Genomic DNA, 23,006 nt, shown 5'->3' on the forward strand with positions numbered 1-23,006 from the left:
CAATTCTTTTTTGCCACAAAAATGGTTTTGCACCTGTTTCCCCGAGATTGATAGTTTCTGAAGATGCAAATTCGAAAAAAGCTGTAATGACATCATTTACAAGAATGAGATTTTGTTTTCATTTCTTTGGCAATTGACTGAAATTTTTTTTTACAGAAGTTACATGTATACAAACACATTGTCAACTGTCGTTATACACATTGCATGACAATGTGATTGTCCATCAAATAAAACACTTAAATTACGCTTTTTCGTCAATTGAAAATTGAGTGATAATCAATAATAATTACATTTAAGAATGAATAAAGTCCGTTACCATTACAATATTGTCTATACGTGACAAAAATAAGAAAACAACCCGATACATGTCATGTGTACAAAAAAATCACGTTCCGATATCATAAGTGACGAGTACAAAATATGGAAGTAGTGGCGAGTAGCGTAAATGTTATGTTTTATTATAAATTTGAATTGTTGTTAAACTAAAGAAAGCTATTGATAAACTAAATAATACCTTGTTGTTCAATATTTTCAAAAATCTTGAATTAAATTGTAATATTTCTTTATTTAAGTAAGACTTCAACGACAAATATGATTTTTTTTGTAAGATTTTTGTACAAAATTGCTCAAATTTAAGACAAATTTTCTATAAAAAGCAATAACTCGACTTATTTGTAGATCGTAATTTGCTGAACATTATTGCTGAACTGACAGTTTATCTCTATCTTATAATATTTAAGATAATATAACCCAAAATTTAAGACAAATTTTCAATAAAAAGCAATAATTACATTAGATGTATGTTTCATTATGATACTGTATTCTGATTGGCTAACTGCACATCACGTGTTATTCCGTAAGCAATTGCATTGCTCAATAAAACTTTTCATTCATGATAACACGTGCTCCCACAATAAAGTGCACAGGTGAATTAAATAAAACAATAATAAAATTCGTGTTTTCATGATCATTGCTAAAAAAATGTAATTATAAGTATTGAATGCTTCTTTTTGTAACTTCATAGGGAAGCGCTTCCGCGCTTCATACAAAATGTACTTCGGTCAACGCTTTTACACCCCAATGAAGTAACAAAAAGAAGCATTCAATTCTTAAATAACTCGACTTATTTGTAGATCGTAATTTGCTGAACATTATTGCTGAACTGACAGTTTATCTTTATCTTATAATATTTAAGATAATAACCCAAAACTGCAAAATGTCCTTAAAATTACCAATTCAGGGGCAGCAACCCAACAACGGGTTTTCTGATATGTCTGAAAACAAAATAGACCTTGACCTGTCATAGGATATATTTTGTGAACTAGATACCCTTTCGGTGGTTTAGGCAAAGTTTGGTTATATTTTGCCCAGTAATTTCAAAGGCCGGGACAGTTTTTTTGTAAAAGATTTAAAATAATATTGAAAAATGCGAAAAACTTACTTTAAAGGCCATTACGCCGGATCCTTATCGGTTGATTTTTTTATTGAAGGCCGCTGGTTTTCTCAGGGCACTCTCGGAGTCTCCGTCCTCCTCCACAAGTAAAAACTGGCCGCCACGAAAAAGCCAAATGTAGCGATTACTAAAGGGGAGTTAAAACATCAACAATAATCAATCTAAATTGATTGGTCTACTCATAGACATCTATGGTCTACACAATGGTTTAAAACACGCCTATCTTTGTAGGAAACATTTGTATCAGATCTACCAAAGTATGTCAACCGTAGTTATTTCGTCTACCAACAGCCAATCGGAAATATAAGTATTGCAGTAAATGAAAGCACTGTCATACAAGTAGGAGGTTTAGCTAGTTATAAAACTAGGTTTAATTCGCCATTTTCTAAATGAGGAAATGCCTGTGCCAAGTGTAATTTAACGCATGCGCATTGTGGGTTCAAAAATAGATTGTTCGCGTCAATAATTAACAGTCGAGTGTTGAGCCACTATATCCCAGGCTAGTAATTAACCATCATTTTTGTAAATATTATACACAGTAAGTTTAAAGTATAATCATGTTGATAAGAAGATTAATAACATTTTGGATAATTATGCTTGTCATATAAGTCACTAGGCAAAGTCTTGCACCACCAGCAATATATTTACAAAAATGTAAAATAGTAAAACTTTTACTAAAAGTTATAATTATGCAATCGATATCCTTTGATGTTAAATTTCTCACAAACTGGACAAATTTTAATGTATAATATGCAAATAGAAATACATATATATTCACATGAACGCTGAGCCGTCAATGCATGTCTCGTTTTATGCACATCGAAGCTAGATGAAACGCAGATCAGTACATACAATAATTACTGAAGTGTGTCGGAAAGGATAATCTAGCACTGTATTGTGTGTGTAACAGATTTTATACTACTGTAAGTACTTCTTGTTTCTCCATATCAATAATAACCACACCATCTGGTGTCATCCAATAGGAAATACATTCTTTGTAATCAATGCGATAAATGTAACAGTTCCTAGGGAGGTTAATTAATTGATATAACCATCCCAACTGAAGAAGGAATATACAGTTTGGGGCGTCGTGTTTTAATATTCCATGGTATCGACCTACTCCTACACATTAAAAGTAAGTTATATTTATTTTTAGATTAATATTGCTATACATACAACGTAGATTTTGTACAATAGATGTAGTTATTTCAAACAACAATAAACATTGATAACTTGCATAGCTTAGGGCCATGTCAGTACAACGTGTGATGATCGATGGGAAAGACATTATCTTTCTACAGGTTATTATCATTTCACCATGTCCTGTCAGTTTTCTTTTTCTCTAGTTTTTTTTTAAAACGCGTAATGCCCATGGCAACAAATCGATGTTTAAAAATAGCAATAGCAATAGCAATCAAATCAAATTTCATATTATATATGTTAAGTGGTTTCACTCGCAACATATATTCTGTATCGAGCAAGTTACATATATGTTCGATATCAGACTTTCATACAAACCCAAAGTGTGTTATACTCGAGATGTTATACGACATGAAACCCTTTAAATACACATTATCTGACTTGTATTATTTTTCTGCAAAGATTTGTAAGATGTGCATCATGATTCTTCCGTTTTTTTTTGTTTTTGTTTTTCTATAAATCGGTCTGATGTTTTTTCATCGTTTGAATTGTTTAACATTTCGTCATGTCGGCTCCTGTTATAGCTGCCTAAACGATATAGTTGAAACCGTATACGGTTAACTATAAAGTTGCTTAAATCTAAGTCTCATTGAAAAATTTTACATCATTCGGGATACACTCGTATTCTATCTTGTTTCTAAAAGATATAAGAAGATGTGCTATGACTCCTGACTTCGGACAGGCAAGTTTGCAGTCTTGATCACAGCACCCATCGTATCCCTTTTTATTTAAATTCAGTGCTACAAGTATAAATAATGACACTTACTTGGTAACAGTAGGTCATGTATCAATGGATATATGTGTGCTAACTTACAAAATCTTACAATATACATATAATTTTCTATTATATTTCGAGAAGAATAAATTGCATAGTTTCGTCCAGGAATAAGCCCAGACAGTAAGGACGTTTTTGTTGCCTGTAAACTGCATGGTCTCGGTTTCTGATAGGTTTGATAAACCTTCTTTTTGTTCTTACTGACCAGTTCCAAACTAGTTAAACTAAAACGAAATTGGCTGCAACAAATACGTCCTTGGTTCACTTTTACAGGTTGTGACTTGACTTGGACGGAGAGTTGTCTCTTTGGAACTCATACCACATCTTCTTATATCTAATGTATATATGGTTCCTGTTAACATATTGTTTTTTACATAATTACAAAAGAATCTTTTTTTAGATAGACACATTATTTTATTTTACCAATTTTAGAGTTTAAAGACCTCAAGTATACATAAAGTTCGGCGCATTCTTTCACAAGACAAACTCTTACCAATTCAATAGGATATTTGTTTGCAGTAAGACTGTTTTCATTTTTGAATCAAATCTTTCAAGGCGTATACCAACAAGGATCCTTCTGCTAAAATACAATTTCTAAAAAAAAAAAAAAAACACTCTCGAAGGTGATTCCAATCATTTTTCTTAACTCTATGTAAAAGGATGTGGAAATCCATAAAAAACAAACCTATTTTACGGCGTAACAGGGGTTTAGTATACATTGTACATGTAATTCAATACACATTAAAAAGGGCCATAATCTGATAGCCTTTCTTAACCAACAGAACAAGATTACGTTTATGTGCACCTGGCGCAAAATCACTTACATGTGACTTTTGTGATTATTATACATCTAATGATGAATATTAAATATATGTTTTATAGCAATGAACAGATGTTTGTACATTATACAAACTGAGTCCAAACCAATATAAAAACCGATATAAATTACCAATTTTAGATTAAAGTTTTTATCGTGTTCACGACAAGAATCAAATATATACTGTGTATACTATGATTCTTTCATTTACTAAAAAGTATAGCTTTCATTAAAACGTCTGTATTCTAACACTATATTATCTATGACCATGATGACATTCCTCCCAAGAAATAAACTCGATTAACGATTGCTTTTAAAGTTTCCTCTTGCGTGCATCTAACTTATACGGATTTTTTCCCCATTTTCTCTGTACGTCTGACCACCAGTGCACGTGGTCATATACGCCAATGTGACGCCGGCATTACATGTCCCATGCGCAATTGGCTTCTTTTCTTACAATAATCATATTTAAAGGAAGTCTATGTTAGATGACATTTAGATGAGTTCAAAGTTTATATCGTTTATCACACAAAATTTATCGACAGAGGTAAATCGGTATATAAGTATAGAATAATCTAATAATTTTAAAATATTTAGTACAAAAACTTAGTTTTAGATTGCAAAATTACATTCTAACTAGAATTTTTGACATATCTAAGTATATTTTGCATACCTATCTGTCTCTACGGGCTGTGCACTTACTCAAATTTGCATTTGAGAAAAGAGCATTAATAGCTGGCTAACTCATGTCCACTGATTTGACTCAAATTCCCATTTTCGATATATAACAAAAAGACATACTTAAACGTAAACCCAAATGATCGACAAGTAACAAGTCAAGAATACGACAGTTGTTTCCGTTCAGTTAATGTGTTTCAGCTTTTCAGTCTGATTTTTGACAAGGGACTTTCCGATTTAAATTTTTCTTGGAGTTTAGTATTTTTTGTTATCTTAATTTTAACGTTTTATACATTTTTTGTATTGATTTGACTGTCTATGTAGTTATTAATACAATTAGTCTGAAACAAACGAAAGAATCCATATACTCGATAATATATACCAGCATTTCGTGTTCATGTTAGTATAGACGCCCTCTAATTAACCATCAAGATGACCGCCAAAGACTTCCGACGGTCACACAATCCGATATAAACATAAACATTAATATAAATAGATAGCGAGAAATTTGACTGTTCTAGGTCTGTTAGATATTATGTTGTAGGTTAAAAAAATCAAGTTAATCATCGTTTTTGAGCAGTATAAAAATTTTGCAGATCAAACCAGTCAACGAAATGGATGACCTATGTTTCACTTTCAAAGTTGACATTCTTTTCCTTTTAATGGCAGATCACGACATGTATAACAAATCTCTAGCCAAGAGGTTAAATTGGAGGTCGCATGAATACGGATTCAGTGAGATCGAATTATTCACATGCAAGTGAATAATTCATCAGCGACCTGTCTTAGCTTACTTTGACAAAATTGAACTTAACTGGTTGCTAAAAGCGGATTATTTTTTTTTCGCTATTTCACTTTCATTTATGACTGAACATTAAATAAACATACTTTATTATTTTTATTCATCATACCAAATGTCTCTTTAACATACATGTTGGAACCTCACTTAAATGATTTCTAAAAAAAAAACAAAAAAAAACACAGTGTTCTTCATCCGAATAACTCTCTCATTTTTAGCTCACCTGGCCCGAAGGGCCAAGTAAGCTTTTTTATATCACTTGGCGTCTGTCGTCCGTCGTCGGCGTCCGTAAACTTTTACAAAAATCTTCTTTCCTGAAACTTCTGGGCCAAATTCAATCAAACTTAGTCACAATCGTAGGGTATCTAGTTTAAAAATTGTGTCCGATGACCCCGCTTCCCAACCAAGATGGCCGACATAGCTAAACATAGAACATAGGGGGTAAAATGCAATTTTTTGCTTATATATCTGAAACTAAAGCATTAAGAGGAAATTTGACAGGAGGTAAAAATGTTCATCAGGTTAAGATCAATCTGCCTTGAAATTTTCAAATGAATCAGACAACCCGTTGTTGGGTTGCTGCCCCTGAATTGGTAATTTTTAGAAACTTTTGCAGGTTTTGGTTATTATCTTGAATATTATTATAGATAGAGATAAACTGTAAACAGCAGTAATGTTCAGCTAAGTAAGATCTACAAATTAGTCACATTACCAAAAAGGTCAATTGACACCATTAGGAGTTATTGACGTTTAAAGTCGTTATTTTTTTTAAAAACTTCTCCGGAAACAACTGCGACAAATTTAACCAAACTTGGCCACAAGCAGTATTTGGGTATCTAGTTTTAAAAAAATGTGCCCAATGACCCTGCCTGCCAACCAACATTGCAGACATGGCTAAAAATAGAACAGGCATAGGAATAGGCAGTCTTGACTAATATCTCTGAAACTAAAGCAAATTATAACAGTTGCCTTATTTCATGCAACAATTGTATAAAAATATCAGGTGAGCGACACAGGCTCCTTGGAGCCTCTAGTTCTAATTTCAGACATTTTATATACTTACAGTTAACTTTTTTTTCTATATCTCGTAACTTGTGCCTCTTAATGCTTATTGTTATTCATAATTTAAAATCATTCCTAGATTTTCAACTATAATATATACTTATACACATATATATATATATAGAAAGGTAGATATATTTTATACCTTTTTACCGTATTATTTTTAATAAATTCTTGGACGGTTATGCTTATTTACCTCGCTTGCTTAAACATGTGCTTATATAGATGAATATATATAAATGCCTGCCAATCCACGAAGAGGAAAAACAAAACCATAAAAATAATAAAGGTACATTCAAAATAGGTTATGTTTTTTTTTTTTTTCTTTTTCAGAGTTTCGATGTTGGAGTGGATAAATAGTCTTGTTGACAGGTTACAACCTAACTATTTAAGGCCTGAAGATTTGGAGAGACTGCCAGAAAACGCATATGTACCAACACTGTCAGATTTAGTTATTCCGTCTTTAGTGGCAGCGTCATGTCTTGTTGTGGTGAGACATGTTCTTGACAGGTATCAATATATAAGATGACTTCCGTGTGTCGGAAAATTTGCATGTAAATTAAGCTTCTCTACAATTAAACAAACTTTTCTCAGACCGTTTACACAAACATGTTCACTGATTCCAATTAGTTATCAAAGGTACCAGGTTTATAATTTGATACAATTGACACTAGTCTAGGAAAGCATGATTTATTTATAAGTTGAAATTGGCTGTGAACTAGCTTAATCCACCACTTCCTACATAAGAACAGTTCAGTACCAAGTCAGGATTATGACAGTTGTTATCCATTCGTGTGATGTGTTAACTTTTGATTACGGAAGTTTGAATTTTCCTCTCAGTTCAGTATTTTGGTGATTTTACTTTTCATTAACTGATACGGAGGAGTATTCCTAGATATGTTCTTTGTTGTCTTTGTCATATCATTAAAGTTTTATGTTGTGCTTCGTGCTTCTGATGAATCAATCATGTGGTATGATTGCCAATGAGACCACTGTCCACTTGAGACACAATTGCAAGAGAGTTGGTTTGGTGTGTATACTTATCTCAATTTAGCCAATTGGCCAATGGCTTTTTTTCTTCAACCACCAAAGCCACATCTTAAAATCATTCTAACACAGTCAACAGAAAACAAATGTATGCATTAAACAAGTTTACTTAAGACCTGCCGCAGATAATGATGTTTGGAGGAAAGATAAAACAAAGAGGAAACATGATAGGAGAATAATTAACACGTTAAAGAATACCAAAATAGTTACCAATTCAAGGTAATAATTGAATTTCTATCTATGCATTGTGTTTCTTTAATCAGGACATTGAATATACAAACTCGTGTTGTTCTTGTACAAGTCAAAAAGTCAAACTGTTTGTTATATTTTTTATATATAGGGTTGTTGTAGCCCCTATAGGAGCTTATTTTGGGTTCAATACAAAGATAACAGATGGTTTAACGGAAAACCCGATTTTAGAAAAAGAATACAGCAAATGTAAGACTCCTAATTCGGACACTATACTTGTAAGTACATTGTTTATTCAAAAGTTGCAATAAAGTGGAAAAAAGATGCATTTTATAACGTTCCTGGTGAAGGTAAATCCAGAAAAGCGCTTTGGACGCAAGAAATTATTAAACGTGTTGTTTTCAATATTTTATAAATTTACAATTATTACAGCAATCCGTGAATCTGATAAATTCGAAAATCATAAATTGAGTAAGGGTTGAAATGACAGGTTATAAAAGAATAATAGTAACAAGATGTCAATTAACACATAAAGTTTTAATAAGTTATCCTATTTTTATTGGTATGTTTTAAATTGTATGCCCCATTTATGGGCATTATGTTTTCTTGTTTGTGCGTCCGTTCGTCCGTCCGTCCCTCTGTCCCGCTGTTCCGCTTCAGGTTAAAGTTTTTGGTCGAGGTAGTTTTTGATGACGTTGAAGTCCAATCAACTTGAAACTTAGTTAACATGTTCCCTATGATATGATCTTTCCAATTTTAGAGATTTTACCCCTTTTTCATGGTCCACTGAACATAGAAAATGATAGTGCGGATGGGACATCCGTGTACTTGGGACACATTCTTGTTTTTTTTTTGTGTTTTCAAAACAATATGCCAATATTTGAAAAGTAAAGGAATTATTGGGAATTATCGACGCCTTGGAAAAGAACAACTGAAATCGAAAATTCAGCACAGGAGAATTAACATAATCTAACAGTCACACAAACTTCTTGAATTTTCTAAAGCAAACCGCCTCCCCTTAAAAAATGTCAATGCAATTATAGTGCAACATCTTGTTTCGTATGCTGAATAAACATCAACTTTTTACCAACTACAAATATACTCAGCTGGTTAAAAAATACAATTTATAGCTTAAATTTTGAACAAAGGGTGTCACTTATGTGTTCCGTAGGTATTTCATTTCCAATTGTAATATTGATAACATAAGTATTTGGTCATATATACAAATGAGACAAAGAATTACAGTAAAAAAATGTATTTGTCACATTTTGAAGATTTTGAAGAAGAAATGTGAATTAACAGAACGAGAAATTTCTAAATGGTTCCGTAAAAGGCGTCGGAACGACAAAGTCACAGACATTAAGAAGTTACAAGATGCAAGGTATACATAAGAAAACTACTAATTCATTGAAAGGTAGATGAGTTCCCCTTGGTGAGAAATAATTTGAAATAAAAGTAATCGTAGTTTTTGTCAAGAATGCTTACCGATCCCAAACTACATGTTAGTCGTACTTAAAATAGCCTCAGAGTTCCTAATATATAGATTTGTATGAAAATTGTATCCAAATTTTTTAAAACATATATATTTAAGGAAACGAGAAAACAGTCACATAACACAAATAAGCTCAAGACATTTGTTTTGTCGGTTATGGGCAAGGAATTGAAACTTATCACAATAAACTAATGATTCAAAGCATATAAACAAAATTGGGGATAATACAATCTAAATATTGCAAGATATTATGTATTAATTCAATGCATGTAAAAATGATAAATGTCTCATCACACCCGAAGTGATATCGATCCACATGATTGATGCCTTACCTCAAATGTATTCTAAAACAAACTTTTTCTTTTCTTTTACAGTTGGCACTTCATGTTTTATTTGATAATGTCGTGGTATGGTTTGTTTATTCTTTGGGATGTAAGTAATTATGGTAAACCTTTTTATATTAATGACATGTAAAAATTGAAATTCGTCTCGACTACAAATATCCAATAACTTCCATTTTCTGACATTTTTAAACCTAATATGATAAAAGGCTCTAAAGAATGAAACCAATCAGGTAATCGCCTTAATTGGACAATGACTAATGCTTTATATTTGTTGGAAATTATGATACTTGCATTTAAATTTGAATATATTCTACAGGAGAAATGTTGTTGAAAAGCATTAGTTCCTAACGAATAAATAACACTGGATGCACAAAATATTAACTTTAAAACCTTTCTAATGTAGACATGCTTGGGACGAATTTTCAAATTAACCTTTTCTACATAGAAAAATATTCACGAAATAAAACACAAAATATGAATATATGGAAGAATAGAAAGGTCTATCACTTGTCTAAATATATAAGAGTAGTATTTATATCAGGGAGGGAAAAATTCAGTGAATCAATGTAGAATACAAGCACAGTTTAGAAGGAGTAACACGAATGGTAAACTAGTTTGCCTCAATTGTATTTTAGATTTTTCTCCTACTGTAATACATTGTACATATGGCTTGTTGAGAAAATTTGTTAATGAATTACGAATGAAAATTTCAGATTACTTTTAAAACATTAAAAATAAAAGAAAAGTTATTAGAAGCAAACCTTCTTAAGAAGAGGTAAACATTTCTATATCACTGATAATCCCTTTGAACATGCACATATGTTTGATATCCGCACCGCCTCCATGAAACGATTTTCACCATACGTGTCTTCGTATTTCCAGCACGTGTAGGGTTATAAGAGAAGACCTTTTGTTTTCAGACTTGAAAAGCATTAGGTCTTATTGAAAATATAACACTGGGTGCACAAAGTATCTAACTGTACAACCTTTCTAATCTAGACATGCTTGCTACGAAATTTCAAAATTGATTTTTCTACATAAAAAAATGTTCACGAAATAAAACACAAAATATAAATATATGGAAGAATAGAAAGGTCTATTGCTTGTCTATATGTATAAAAGTAGGATTTATATCAGGGCGGGAAAACTCAGTTAATCAATGCATAATGCAAGAACAGTTTAGAAGAAGGAACACGAATGGTAAACTAGTTTGCCTCAATTGTATTTAAGAATTTTCTTCTGAACTGTAATACATAGAATCAAATGGCTTGTTGGGCAAATTTGTACATGCATTACGAATAAAAATTTCTGATGACTTCAAAAACTTTAAAAATATTGGGAAAGTTATTAGAAGCAAGTGTTCTTAAGGAGGGGTAAACATTTCTATTTCACTGACACCCTTTGCACATATGTTTGGTATCACCACTACCATACTGCGATTATCACCACACATGTCTTTGCATTTCAAACACATAAAAGATAATAAGATCAGACCCTTTTGTTTTCAGATTTAAGTATAAGATCATTACAGTTCTATGGTAGCCTTTTTAAAACTGTTTTCACATTAAAAAATAAGTGTTGATTGATTCTTTCATTCATGTAATTTCTACACCTCGTTTTAAATATACAATGCGATGTGCCAGGTTAATTACGGCTGTTAATGAGTACTTGATAGTTCTCTTTTACCTGTATGAGTGGAAGATCAAAATGTAAAAAAATAAATGCAATATAATCGAACTTCACAAATTGTGAAATGAAAAAAATCCACATATTTTTGTTATTCCTGCCTGCATGCATTCTACTGGCATCTCATTTTGCAGTATGTCCTGATTACCTATATTGTTGACACAATTTGTAAGAAGCACCATGATTTTTGATATTTCAACTCTGTTTTATCCTTCGTCGTAGCGAAGGAGGCATAGCACAGTGTTATTTGCTTTTTTTTATTATAAATATATATATATATATATATACTTAAATTAATGTTGTCATTTAATAAAACCGAAGTTTTTGAATGAAAAAATGCCAAAATGAACTTATTGCACATGTAAGAAGCACCATGATTTTTGATATTTCAACTCTGTTTTATCCTTCGTCGTAGCGAAGGAGGCATAGCACAGTGTTATTTGCTTTTTTTTATTATAATATATATATATATATATATATATATATATATATATATATATATATATATATATATATATATATATACTTAAATTAATGTTGTCATTTAATAAAACCGAAGTTTTTGAATGAAAAAATGCCAAAATGAACTTATTGCACATTTAAGGGATCATATCTATCTAAATCTCAAATATTTGAAAATTAGTTTTGCCATAATTTGTATATAAAGCTTGTCGCATGTTGTACCAGACACGTTATTATTCTTCGGGAAAAACATACTTATCTAATTTTTAGTTAACGTAATTATGATACAGAGTTACACAAAGGTACCAGGATTATAATTTAATACGCCAGACGCGCGTTTCGTATACATAAGACTCATCAATGACGCTCAGATCAAAAAAGTTATGAAGCCAAACAAGTACAAAGTTGAAGAGCATTGATGACCCAAAATTCCAAAAAAGTTAAGCCAAATAGAGTATTATTATTTATGTGAATGTTTTTTATTTTATTTTTAGAAACCATGGTTCAAAAAATCAATAAATTGTTGGGTGGATTGGCCTGCACAGGTATTTATGAGTGTTCAGTGTAGAAAAATAACACATTGACATAGAAATCGTATGTGCATAATAAATACAAATGAAAGAGCAAAGCCAATTCCGATTTAAAACATAATTATGAATGACACGCTGAGTAATTTATTACACCATACTTCAATTTGTGACTATCTATTTACGTTTATGTTGTATTGAGCATATACATATACCAATATTATGGACAAGTTCCTAAACGATTTTCAGGACACATGTTGAAAGTAAGCAAAATAAAAAAAAAAATACATTTAAAGATTTAAAGCATCCAGCCTAGTATGCTGTTCAGACAATATATCTAGCTATGCGACATGCAGGTAATTAATAACACAAACGTCGGTGCTATATAGATACAATCTTATTGTGATAAAAAGAGCACTATAAATCATGCATTATTTGAAGTTTTGAAGCTCTTCGTGATCTTAAAACCTTATAAAACTACAAAAAGGAGCAAAATTTTTGAGGTCGTATAATGGTATGACGTGTTCGTCATAGTCGTCGTCCGAAAAATAAAATTAATTTTGTGTTTCAGAAAGTTTAACGCTTTCCTTATTTTTAATATGCGTGATGTTTTTCCTTGCTACAGAAACACAAGAGCTTGGTGTATACCCCCTTTTGTAACTTTCTTTTTGTAAATATACGTTTGCATTTTAACTTATTTCGTGTCTCTAGAGTGTTCTTGTTCTTAAACAAATACCACATTATATAAGTGAAAAAAGTTTAGTTTGAAAGACTTTTTACCCCCCAAAAAATAACATAAAAATACAGAGCTCGTATAAAAAATGATAAAATCTCTGGAAATGAATGGTTTCTCTGTATACTAAATGACATATTTTCAGACTATCTGGTTGTATATTTTCAGAGTGTTTCTAACGATATATACTGGTACTATCTGATAGAGCTTGGGTTTTATCTGTCTGCTGTATATATGCTTTTTACAGATCATAAGCGTAAAGTAAGTAATCATATATTTGATTTTACCAGAAAAAAGTGAAATATTGCTCACAAAACGATAGTCGTTCTATGTCTAGCACAGGCAACATCGTATAATAGCCACTAGATCTCTATGATGAGTTTATTGTTAAAATTGTGTCGTTTATCTGCTCCGTCATTAATGTTTATCAAACATAATTATCTGTGTATTCATTTGATAGAAACATTAGAGATCGACAAAAGAATATTAAAAAACCGACTGTCATTTCTATGGCCAGGAAACTAGAAATTCCCCTCAGTTAAACGTTGAAGTTATTTTAGACTTAAGTTTAAAAAGAAGTATAAAGCTTAAATTAATCCACACCATGTATCAGCCAATTGATTTATTCAATTATACTACGAGTTATAATGATATTGTATATTAACGATATTAAGTCATTTCGTTACAGCACCAAAATATAATTTAAAAGAGGGGCGAGAGATACTAGAAGGACATTCAAACTCATTAATCGAAAATAATTCGTTATAAGACATATGACTAAAATATTTTCTTTTTTTGTAGGATTTTACTGAGTTTATTATTCATCATGTAGTTACAATATTTCTATTGGTATTGTCATTCTCATACAACTTATTACGTGCTGGAACTTTGGTGCTATGTATACATGATCAAGTGGATTATCTCTTAGCGGTAAGAACGTTTTATAGGTGAATACCGATTTTACAGGATCGTATAGAAACATTTAATAAATCTAATTTCAGACATTATTTTTAAGTCGTATCTTTTATAAATTATATCATATATTATATATTAACGGGGACGACATCAAAAGATCGATGTAGGATAAAAAAAAAAACTTAAATCAAATAGTTTGGGGGTGGGGTTAAAATTCTGCAAGTTTTGTATATCTAAAATGGATTTTTACATATATCCCTATTGGTAAATCAATTTTTCCCAAATTAAGTTAAGAGGGGGTGTGGGGGTCAGTGAAAAAACTATGTGAATTAAGTTTTTTATCCTACATTGAACTTTTGATGTCGTCCCTAAACAAAATTACAAAAGATGCAAAATTTTAGATATAAAACAAAGAGCAATTGGTGAATACCGATTTTACCGAATTTGGAGAAATGAAATATGTAGGGTTTTAATTTTCTAGTAATTTGTAGTATATGACCAAGTAATACGCGAAATTCCCCTTGCTAAAAACCTTTCTCAATATTCCTCACACAGTTATATCATATAGATAAAACGTTAAAGATGCCCCTAATACTTCCTCTTTTCAAACGAAGCAAGCGACTACAAAAAGTACCTTTTGAAAGAAAATCGGCCATAGTCAACGACAGAGAGGAAAATATCAATGTGGTCAAGAAAACAAATACGTACTTTTAGTTGAATTTAACCTAATTTGAATCAAGCAATCTAACGTGCATACGTTTGTCTATTATTTACATCATTATTAAGCATTATGCCCTTGTCGTTATATTACAAATGATATTGAAACTATCCATCTTCAAATGTTTAAATAGATGTAAAATAATCATCTTGGAGGAATAAGGGCACGAGGATTGAAGATGAGTCAGTTGGTAAATTTAACACGGTTTGCTTCCCGGATTGTGTCATTATTCAAAGACCCTTAATAGATTGAGGGAAAACAAATCCGGGCTACAAATTAAACCCGAGGGAAACACATCAACAATATAAGAAAAAGGAAAACAAAGGAAGAACAGAAACACTGAAGCGTAACAAAAATAAACAGCAATGCAACACTCATAGAAACGAACTATTTGATAACAACTGCCATATTCCCGACTTGGTACAGGACTCATATATATGATTTATTCTTTTGCTTAATTATTTTATATTTATTGACAATGTTTTGAAAAAAATATCCGTTTTACTGCTACAAGATAATACATTGAATAGAAAAAATGTGATCTTTTCAGATGGCAAAAATAGCTATCTACTGCAAGAAGCCATTGATAGCAGATACATTGTTTGTATTATTTATACTTGTGTGGATTATCACTAGACTTGGTATATATCCATATGTGTGAGTATTGCAATTCTCTCTCTATATATTATATATGTATGAAATTAAGTCAATTATTTTTTTCACCTTGCGCTTCACTATCATATTTTCTTTTATATATATAAAGACTTTATTGGTTTTATAAACGAGTAATTGCATTGCATAGAAGATTTATACGATAATGTAAAAACTCAACAAAGAAACCATGCTTATAATTTTGTACGTCAAGAAAACTCACGCATGCCACTGAATAGAAAAAGTTAAAAGGCCAAAATAAAGTACGAAGTTGAAGAGCAATGAGGACTCAAAATTCCGAAAGATTTTGCCAAATACAGCTGAGGTCACCTAATCCAGGAAAAATAAATCTTAGTATTTCGAACACTCAAAGTTGTGATGGGCATTGGCAAAAACAAATACATTGGATTCCGAAGCAAGCAAAAAGTAAAATCACAAAAATACTGAACTCCGAGGAAAATTCAAAACGGAAAGTCCCTAATCAAATGGCAAAATCAAATGATAATAGTTATCAAAGATACGGCTAAAGTAATATATGCCTGGGATAAGAAAAACCTACGTTTTTCGAAAAATTCAAAGTTTTGTAAACAGGAAATTTATAAAAATGACCATGTCAACACCGAAGTGTTGACAACTGGGCTGGTGATACCCTCGGGGACGAAATGTCCACCAGCAGTGGCATCGACCCAGTGGTGTTGATAGTTATCAAAGGTACCAGAATTATAATTTAGTACGCCAGACGCGCGTTTCGTCTACATAAGACTCATCAGTGACGCACATATCCAAATATTTATAAAACCAAACAAGTACAAAGTTGAAGAGCATTGAGGATCCAAAATTCCAAAAAGTTGTGCCAAATAGGGCTAAGGTAATCTATGCCTGGGATAAGAAAATCCTTAGTTTTTCGAGAAAAAAAACCCACATCAAACGAATGGACAACAACTGTCATATTCCTGACTCGATACAGGCATTTTCAAATGTAGAAAATGGTGAATTGAACCTGATTATATAGCGCTAAACCTCTCACTTGTGTGACAGTCGCATCAAATTCCATTATATTTACAACGATGCATGTCAAACAGACATAATAGGTAAAATTGTCAAAATGGTTGCAAAGTTGCTTTTATAAACTGTCTTTTAGTGCTCGTATGAGTCAAAATGTAAATTAAGTTTTATATTCCTGTTTTATTCTTTAGTTAAAATTATCACGCTTTTAATACTTACAGTTGCAAAAAAATGGTGTTCATATTCAATTTTTCCATGTTAGAGGAGAGCAATATTTAGAAAAGTAAATGACAAACTGAAATAACATTGCATGATGTAGATTGATTGATATGTTACAAAACAATGGTGCATCCGTTTAACACGTTATCATTCGGCAATGTACCAAAGAGGTAGGGCTAAATTTTCCAAGTCTTTCAAACTTCACTAAATATAAATCATAAATAGTTCGTTATTGCGTATTTAATTATGTGTATATTTATGGGGACAATATGTTTCGTTCAGCAGTACTTTGGTTTAGGGTATTTTCACTAACTTGTTTCTAGAATTTGGCCTTAATCATCCTTAGGGTATCAAGTTTATAAAATGTATTCGATGACCTAGCCAATCTTCCAAGATGGCCACTATTACTAAAAATAGAACATGGGGTAAAATGCAGTCTTTGGGATATATTTCTGAAAGGGGTAAAAATGTTCATCAGCTGACTACCTATCTACCCTGAATTTGGCAGATGCATCAGACAACCCGTTGTTAGGTTGCTGTCTCTTATTTGGTAATTTTAAGGAAATTTTGCAGTTTTTGGTTATTTTCTTGAATATTATAATAGATAGAAATAAACTGTCACAGCAAGACTGTTCCACAAAGTAAGCTCTACAAAAAAGTAAACATGACCAAAATTATCATTTGACCCAATAAGGAGTTATTGCCCTATAAGGTCAATTTTTCACAATTTTTCGTAAATTTTGTAAAAATTTTCTCTAAATTTACTAGGCTAAATTAAACCATACTTGGCCTAAATCATCCTTAAGTTTCAAGTTTAAAAAATGTATCCGATGACCCCGCCAATCTTAAAAGATGACCACCATTGCTAAAAATAGAACATGGGGTAAAATGCAGTTTTGGGGATTTTATCACTGCAGGTCAATATCTATCTGCCCTGGAATTTTCAGACGCATCAGGCAACCCTTTAATGGGTTGCTGCCTCTTAATTGGTAATTTTCAGGAAGTTTTGCAGTTTTTGGTTATTATCTTGAATATTATAATAGATAAACTGTAAACAGCAAAATTGTTCAGCAAAGTAAGCTCTTCAAATAAATAAGCATAACAAAATTGTCAATTGAACCCTTTAGGAGTTATTGCACTTTTAAGTTGGCCTTTTACAATTTTTCGTAAATTTGTTTTACAAAAATCTTCTCCTCTGAAACTACTGGACCAAATCATTATCGATAGAGGTAACTGTTAACAGCAAGAATGTTCAGTAGTAAGATCTACAAATAAGTAAGCATGACCAAAATTGTCAAGTGATCCCATAAAAACACAAAAACAGGGAACTTTGTCATGAATTCTATGTTTGTCCTTTGTTTAATATGCACTGCAGCACATAGACCAAGGTGAGCGACACAGGCTCTTGAGAGCCTCAAGTTTTATATCAACTTCGAAAGTAAAAAAGGGACAGTCAAACTCATAAATCTAAAACAAACTGACAACGCCATGGCAAAAAATATAAAGGACAAACAAACAACAGCACACACGACACAACTTAGAAAACTAAAGAATAAACAACACGAAAGATGTGGGATTTGAATTATGTTTTGAAGTATGCTTTTTGTAGTGTAAACTCTACTAAGTACTTCAGTATAATCAAAGTATGGTCACGTTACATTTTAAGCATAGCAACCATTGAACATACTTGGTAAATTACGTTTCCCCAGTGCTGCCAAATGAATTGTTAGTTGGTGACAGTTCAGGGTGGTTTATTGGGTGTAACTGCTTTTTCGGATCTGACTTAAACGAACTTCCTTTTTACGGATTATTTGAATTCTAATGGAGAGAGGGTTATGTTTAGCATATAAACGCTTGCAACTTCTTATTGGTTTTAGGTTTAATAAACATTGCTTATTGGATGTTTTCTCTCTCCAAATTTTAACATCTCTTTATTGCTAACCATGTAAGAATGCACAAGTAAGTAGACTTAACTTGGCCTTTTTTATGTTTTCAGGATATTATACTCGGTATATATAGATCTTCCTGTATATGCTAGAGAATTGGGACCATATGTAGAAATGTATGATACGTGTACATTAATGAAGTTTGTCAAAGGTGCTTTGTTGGTACTTCAAATTCTTCATTTAATATGGACAGGGTTAATTGTTAAAAGTGCTGCAGCTAAATTCACTGCTGGAAAGGTGAGTAAACGTGTTCTGTTCTTTGTAATATAACACAAAGTAGAAGGTACGATAAGACCAATATTTGGCTCCTGTAAAAATGGTAAATTTATGCAAGACTTTCAAAATTCTGTAACTGAATCAGAAACATACGTTCTTTTTTTTCGTATATTGAATGTGAAATAATATTACAGACATACCCAAATATTTGTATCAGATTTTCTTTCTGTTTGACGAGGCAAACAACTTTTAAAACAGGAAAAAAACGACATTGCCTTATCTTTCATTACTCTGGCCAGTACAAAAATATGTGTTACTGACGTTTAACTGGTAAGTGAAAAGGCTAAAAAATCAATCGTGACACACACGGAAGTGGAAATCATTCCTTTTGCAAAAATACGGAGTAAAACTTGGTTTATCTATCATTTAAACATTCCAGTATCATTTCATAGATATCATAATTCGAATAACATTGAGGTCTTTCTGACTTCTATAAAATGTTCTGTTGATGGTTGGTCTTTTGATCAGTCTTTAAAATTCATTCACAATCAGGCTCGAGGGCAATAGTAGATCGATGCAAACTGTATCTTTAGTAAGACTTAAATGTTATTTCTTGTTTATTTGTTAAGATTGAGAATTGAAATGTGGAATATGTCAAAGAAACAACAGCCTGACCAAAGAGCAGATAACAGCCGAGGGATATCAATGGGTCTTCAATGCAGCGAGAAAATCCCACATCCAGAGGTGGGTCTCAGCTGGTCCCCAAATAAAAATGAGTACTAGTTCAGTGATAATGGACGTCATACTAAACTCTAAAACATATAAATAATTTAAAACCAAAATGAAAAAAAAACATACAAGACTAAAAAGGCTAAAGGATCCCGACTTGGGACAGGCGCAAAAATGCGGAAGGGTAAAACATGTTTTGTGAGATCTCAACCCTCCCTTATACTATATTGTATATGTTATTGTATTATTGGTTTATTTGATACAAAAGACGTAAACGCACATATATTTAATCCGTATTTGTATACCCTTACTCATTTAGATTCAAGATGCAAGAAGTGATAACGAAGAAAGTGAGATGGAAGTTGATGACAAAATAGAGGAAAATGGCAATTGTAAAACTTTAGACACAGACGGTTTATGTCAATGAAAAATACTGATATGATACTGTTTTATATATCTCAGGAATCCATCAAACTCACATTGTAAGTCACATAGTCATGCATACTATATTTTATATAATCAAGTTAGATTTAAAAATGTTGTTCGAAAGTGGTAATTAGAGCTTAATTTGAAGGGTCTTTTTGCAGTATAGACCAGTATTGTACCGAGGCATTATTGGTTGTAGTTTAAATAATTTTTATATAGAATTTTGCATTTTTCGCATCTTTTTTTATTCTATGTCAAATAGTCATTAGTTGGTGCTGTTTTAATAACTTAAATTTTGCATTTTTGTAAAATAATCGATTTTAAGGGAGTGCGGACGTCTCATATTTCTGTGTGGTGAATTGAAAAAAATGTTTTACTGAACTTCTATGATACTCGGTTGACATGATAATAAAAAGTGCACATATAAATTAAAGATGAATGCTTTTTTTTAACTTATGTATACACTGAGTCTGTATTGTTGTGTAAGGATATGTTAAATGTGATGGCTAGGTTCAGGTGATGCTGAGTCTAGGTCTAAAGTGGAGATTTAGACATATAACAGTGAAAGTAGCAATACATTTGAGTATGGCTAAAAATCTTGCAGAATATAAATCATGTTGGTTAACCCCATGTACATGTAAGTCGATTTCAATCCAGACAAGACATGTTAACATATTTTTTTCAAAGTGTTCTTAGTTGTAATGGCATTCAGTATAAAATGCAACTTTGATAGTTCACTGTTAACAGAAAAAATAAAAGACTTAAATGTATTTTACCAAATTCTTCATATTTTTCTTTCTAGTCATTGCTTAACTCTTAATAAATTAAAATTGTAAAAACTCTATTTTACAACCAAAATTACATGTCTGTTAAAATATGTCATGTTTAATCAGCTATGTGTTAATAATCATATTTTAATCATTATATATTTTTACGATTATGTATATTTTTTATGCAATTGAGCATCCATCTGACACATGTTTTATTATTATATATTTTTTTTTAAATAAATGGCATTATCCATTGATTCTTGATAGAGTTTGTCATATCTTAACTAAAATATAAGTGTGTGAATAAAAACTATCATTCAGAAAGTCTTTGTAGCAAAAATGAAATTTACAATCAGAAGGGTAAACATAAAGCATCAGAAGTTTCAGTGAGAAAATACGGGATACAAAAGTACAATGAAAAGAACACTTAATAACTTTGGTGCCCGAAGTATTTATATTCATGGATTTATCCTCAGTTTTAGGTACGCTCAAACACATACAAATGAAAGCCAACAACGTTTTAATATCAGAACACGTGAGTAGCTATAAAACCGAGGCCTAAAAATAATGACAAAGCACATGACAATTGTTTGCTAACGTCAATTTTGCCTGATGAGGGTTGGAGGCGTTTTTGAAGAGAATGATTATCTCAATATAAAACGGGCAGACTGGACAATGGCTGACAAAAAAAAAACCGGCATGTTCAACAATTTGTCAATCAGAAAGAGGAGGCATGCAAATGAATGCCGATAACACTAAGTGATGCATTACCAAAACATTAAAACAAGCAGTTAAATAAATATGCTCAATCTTTCCAAAACGATATGAAGTGCTTCGCAGTATCACAAATTATATTGTATTTCCTGTCATATTTCTTCGATAGAGTGTTGCTGCTCACAAGGAAGCTATTAAACAAAGAGTCCCAAATGGTGAAGTTGAAATCATCCCCTCGAAAATTTTATTAACGCCGTCACGAGTTGGTTGACCGTTATGGACGATTCACAGATGATGTCGGATATCTGGAGTACCACAACTTTTGTAGTGTAGCTCGGAAAAGCAACTGATTACTGCAAGCAATTGTGTGCATGTGCAGGAATAATTTACGGTAGCAATAAACAGTTAGGAAAAAATATCAAAATTTGCTCTCATAAATCCATCCCCTTTTCAATGCTTTCTTGCAATATAAAGCTTACTATTTGTTTCATATATGTGCATATGTATGTAATCAGAATCTTCCATAGATTTTATATCCAGTATATAAAATGGTAAAATATAGTTTCTTTTGGGTGTATCCATGGCAACAATCTGCATTTATTTGCTATAAAATATTGCAAAAAGGGGGGAAAAGATGTCACATATTTCCCCAAAATTTGGCTAAAAGTAGAATTTCAATCGCTTGAAGTAATACCTTTTCTGAAGCTGTTTACATATATCTTTCAGTTAATCCAATGAAAATCATATGTCTTTCGTCACATTTTTTTGTAAAATTGCGTCAAAAACTTCGTGTAGAAAAAAGTGTTTGTAAACATTACATTAATTTCTGGACCGATGGCTGGTCTAGCTATTAAAATACGGAGAGTCAAACTGAAAACAGCCAATAAAACATGTAAAAAATAATCTTGATGATTTTATAAACCATCTTTGAAGGCTAAATTAGTACTCAGCTATCTAAAAATGAATTTTATTACACAATTCTAACTTTCATATTTGAAAAATCCTAAATCCAAAATGCGAAACTAAACTGCTAACTGTGTATTGCTACCTACAGTGAATAAATCGGTGCAAGATACTGGTATAAAGGATATCAACACAGCCTGGCGTACCCACCACCAATTTACAACGGGCCGGCAGTTGGTCTTATCCAATATGAGCTAAGGACGATATCCCAATTAAAAAACTTAGGCACTAGTAGCTATCTATTTTTATTTATATTTCTTAAATTTGGTTTCAGTTTCTTTATTATTAGTAATATGAAACAAAATGCGACTTAAGAAGAAATCGGCTTCGTTCTGATTATCGTTCAGAGGGAATTGTGAAAGAAAATTAAATATACCATATAACAGTTCCACTCAGTCTAACAGATTATTGGCTATATTCGGATCTCCTTGATTAAACAGACACGCGATATAGTTAATTCTGACTAAATA

General features: G+C 31.7%; 1 protein-coding gene across 5 annotated transcripts; it reads left to right on the plus strand.

Moving 5' to 3' along the window:
* The first annotated feature begins 1,885 nt into the window (after nucleotides 1-1,885).
* LOC143064547 (ceramide synthase 5-like) lies at nucleotides 1,886-22,744 on the plus strand. Of its 5 annotated transcripts, none has more exons than XR_012975273.1 (12): nucleotides 2,402-2,588; nucleotides 7,118-7,294; nucleotides 8,172-8,298; nucleotides 9,295-9,401; nucleotides 9,887-9,944; nucleotides 12,499-12,549; nucleotides 13,433-13,525; nucleotides 14,066-14,194; nucleotides 15,448-15,554; nucleotides 18,769-18,955; nucleotides 19,983-20,145; nucleotides 21,743-22,744. XR_012975273.1 is itself a non-coding variant. In XM_076237446.1 (11 exons), exons 2-11 carry the CDS (start codon nucleotides 7,125-7,127, stop codon nucleotides 20,088-20,090), a joined length of 1,137 nt encoding a protein of 378 aa, XP_076093561.1. In that variant the 5' UTR covers nucleotides 1,886-1,991; nucleotides 7,118-7,124; the 3' UTR covers nucleotides 20,091-21,105. The 5 variants fall into 5 exon arrangements, 3 of the variants coding, with proteins under 3 accessions (XP_076093561.1, XP_076093562.1, XP_076093560.1); XR_012975274.1 differs by lacking the exon at nucleotides 21,743-22,744 and adding an exon at nucleotides 21,336-21,701; XM_076237446.1 differs by lacking the exons at nucleotides 2,402-2,588; nucleotides 21,743-22,744 and adding an exon at nucleotides 1,886-1,991 and having other exon boundaries at nucleotides 19,983-21,105.
* The last annotated feature ends 262 nt before the right edge of the window (nucleotides 22,745-23,006 follow it).

Source organism: Mytilus galloprovincialis, chromosome 2 (assembly GCF_965363235.1).
Source record: "Mytilus galloprovincialis chromosome 2, xbMytGall1.hap1.1, whole genome shotgun sequence".
Taxonomy (NCBI): domain Eukaryota; kingdom Metazoa; phylum Mollusca; class Bivalvia; order Mytilida; family Mytilidae; genus Mytilus; species Mytilus galloprovincialis.

Excerpts from the sequence above, each read along its gene's own strand:
- LOC143064547 (XM_076237446.1), top strand. The coding sequence starts at position 7,125 with ATGTTGGAGTGGATAAATAGTCTTGTTGACAGGTTACAACCTAACTAT. Across the intron at positions 9,402-9,886 it reads AAGAAGTTACAAGATGCAAG|TTGGCACTTCATGTTTTATT; the intron begins GTATACATAAGA and ends TTTCTTTTACAG. Across the intron at positions 9,945-12,498 it reads GTTTGTTTATTCTTTGGGAT|AAACCATGGTTCAAAAAATC; the intron begins GTAAGTAATTAT and ends TTTTATTTTTAG.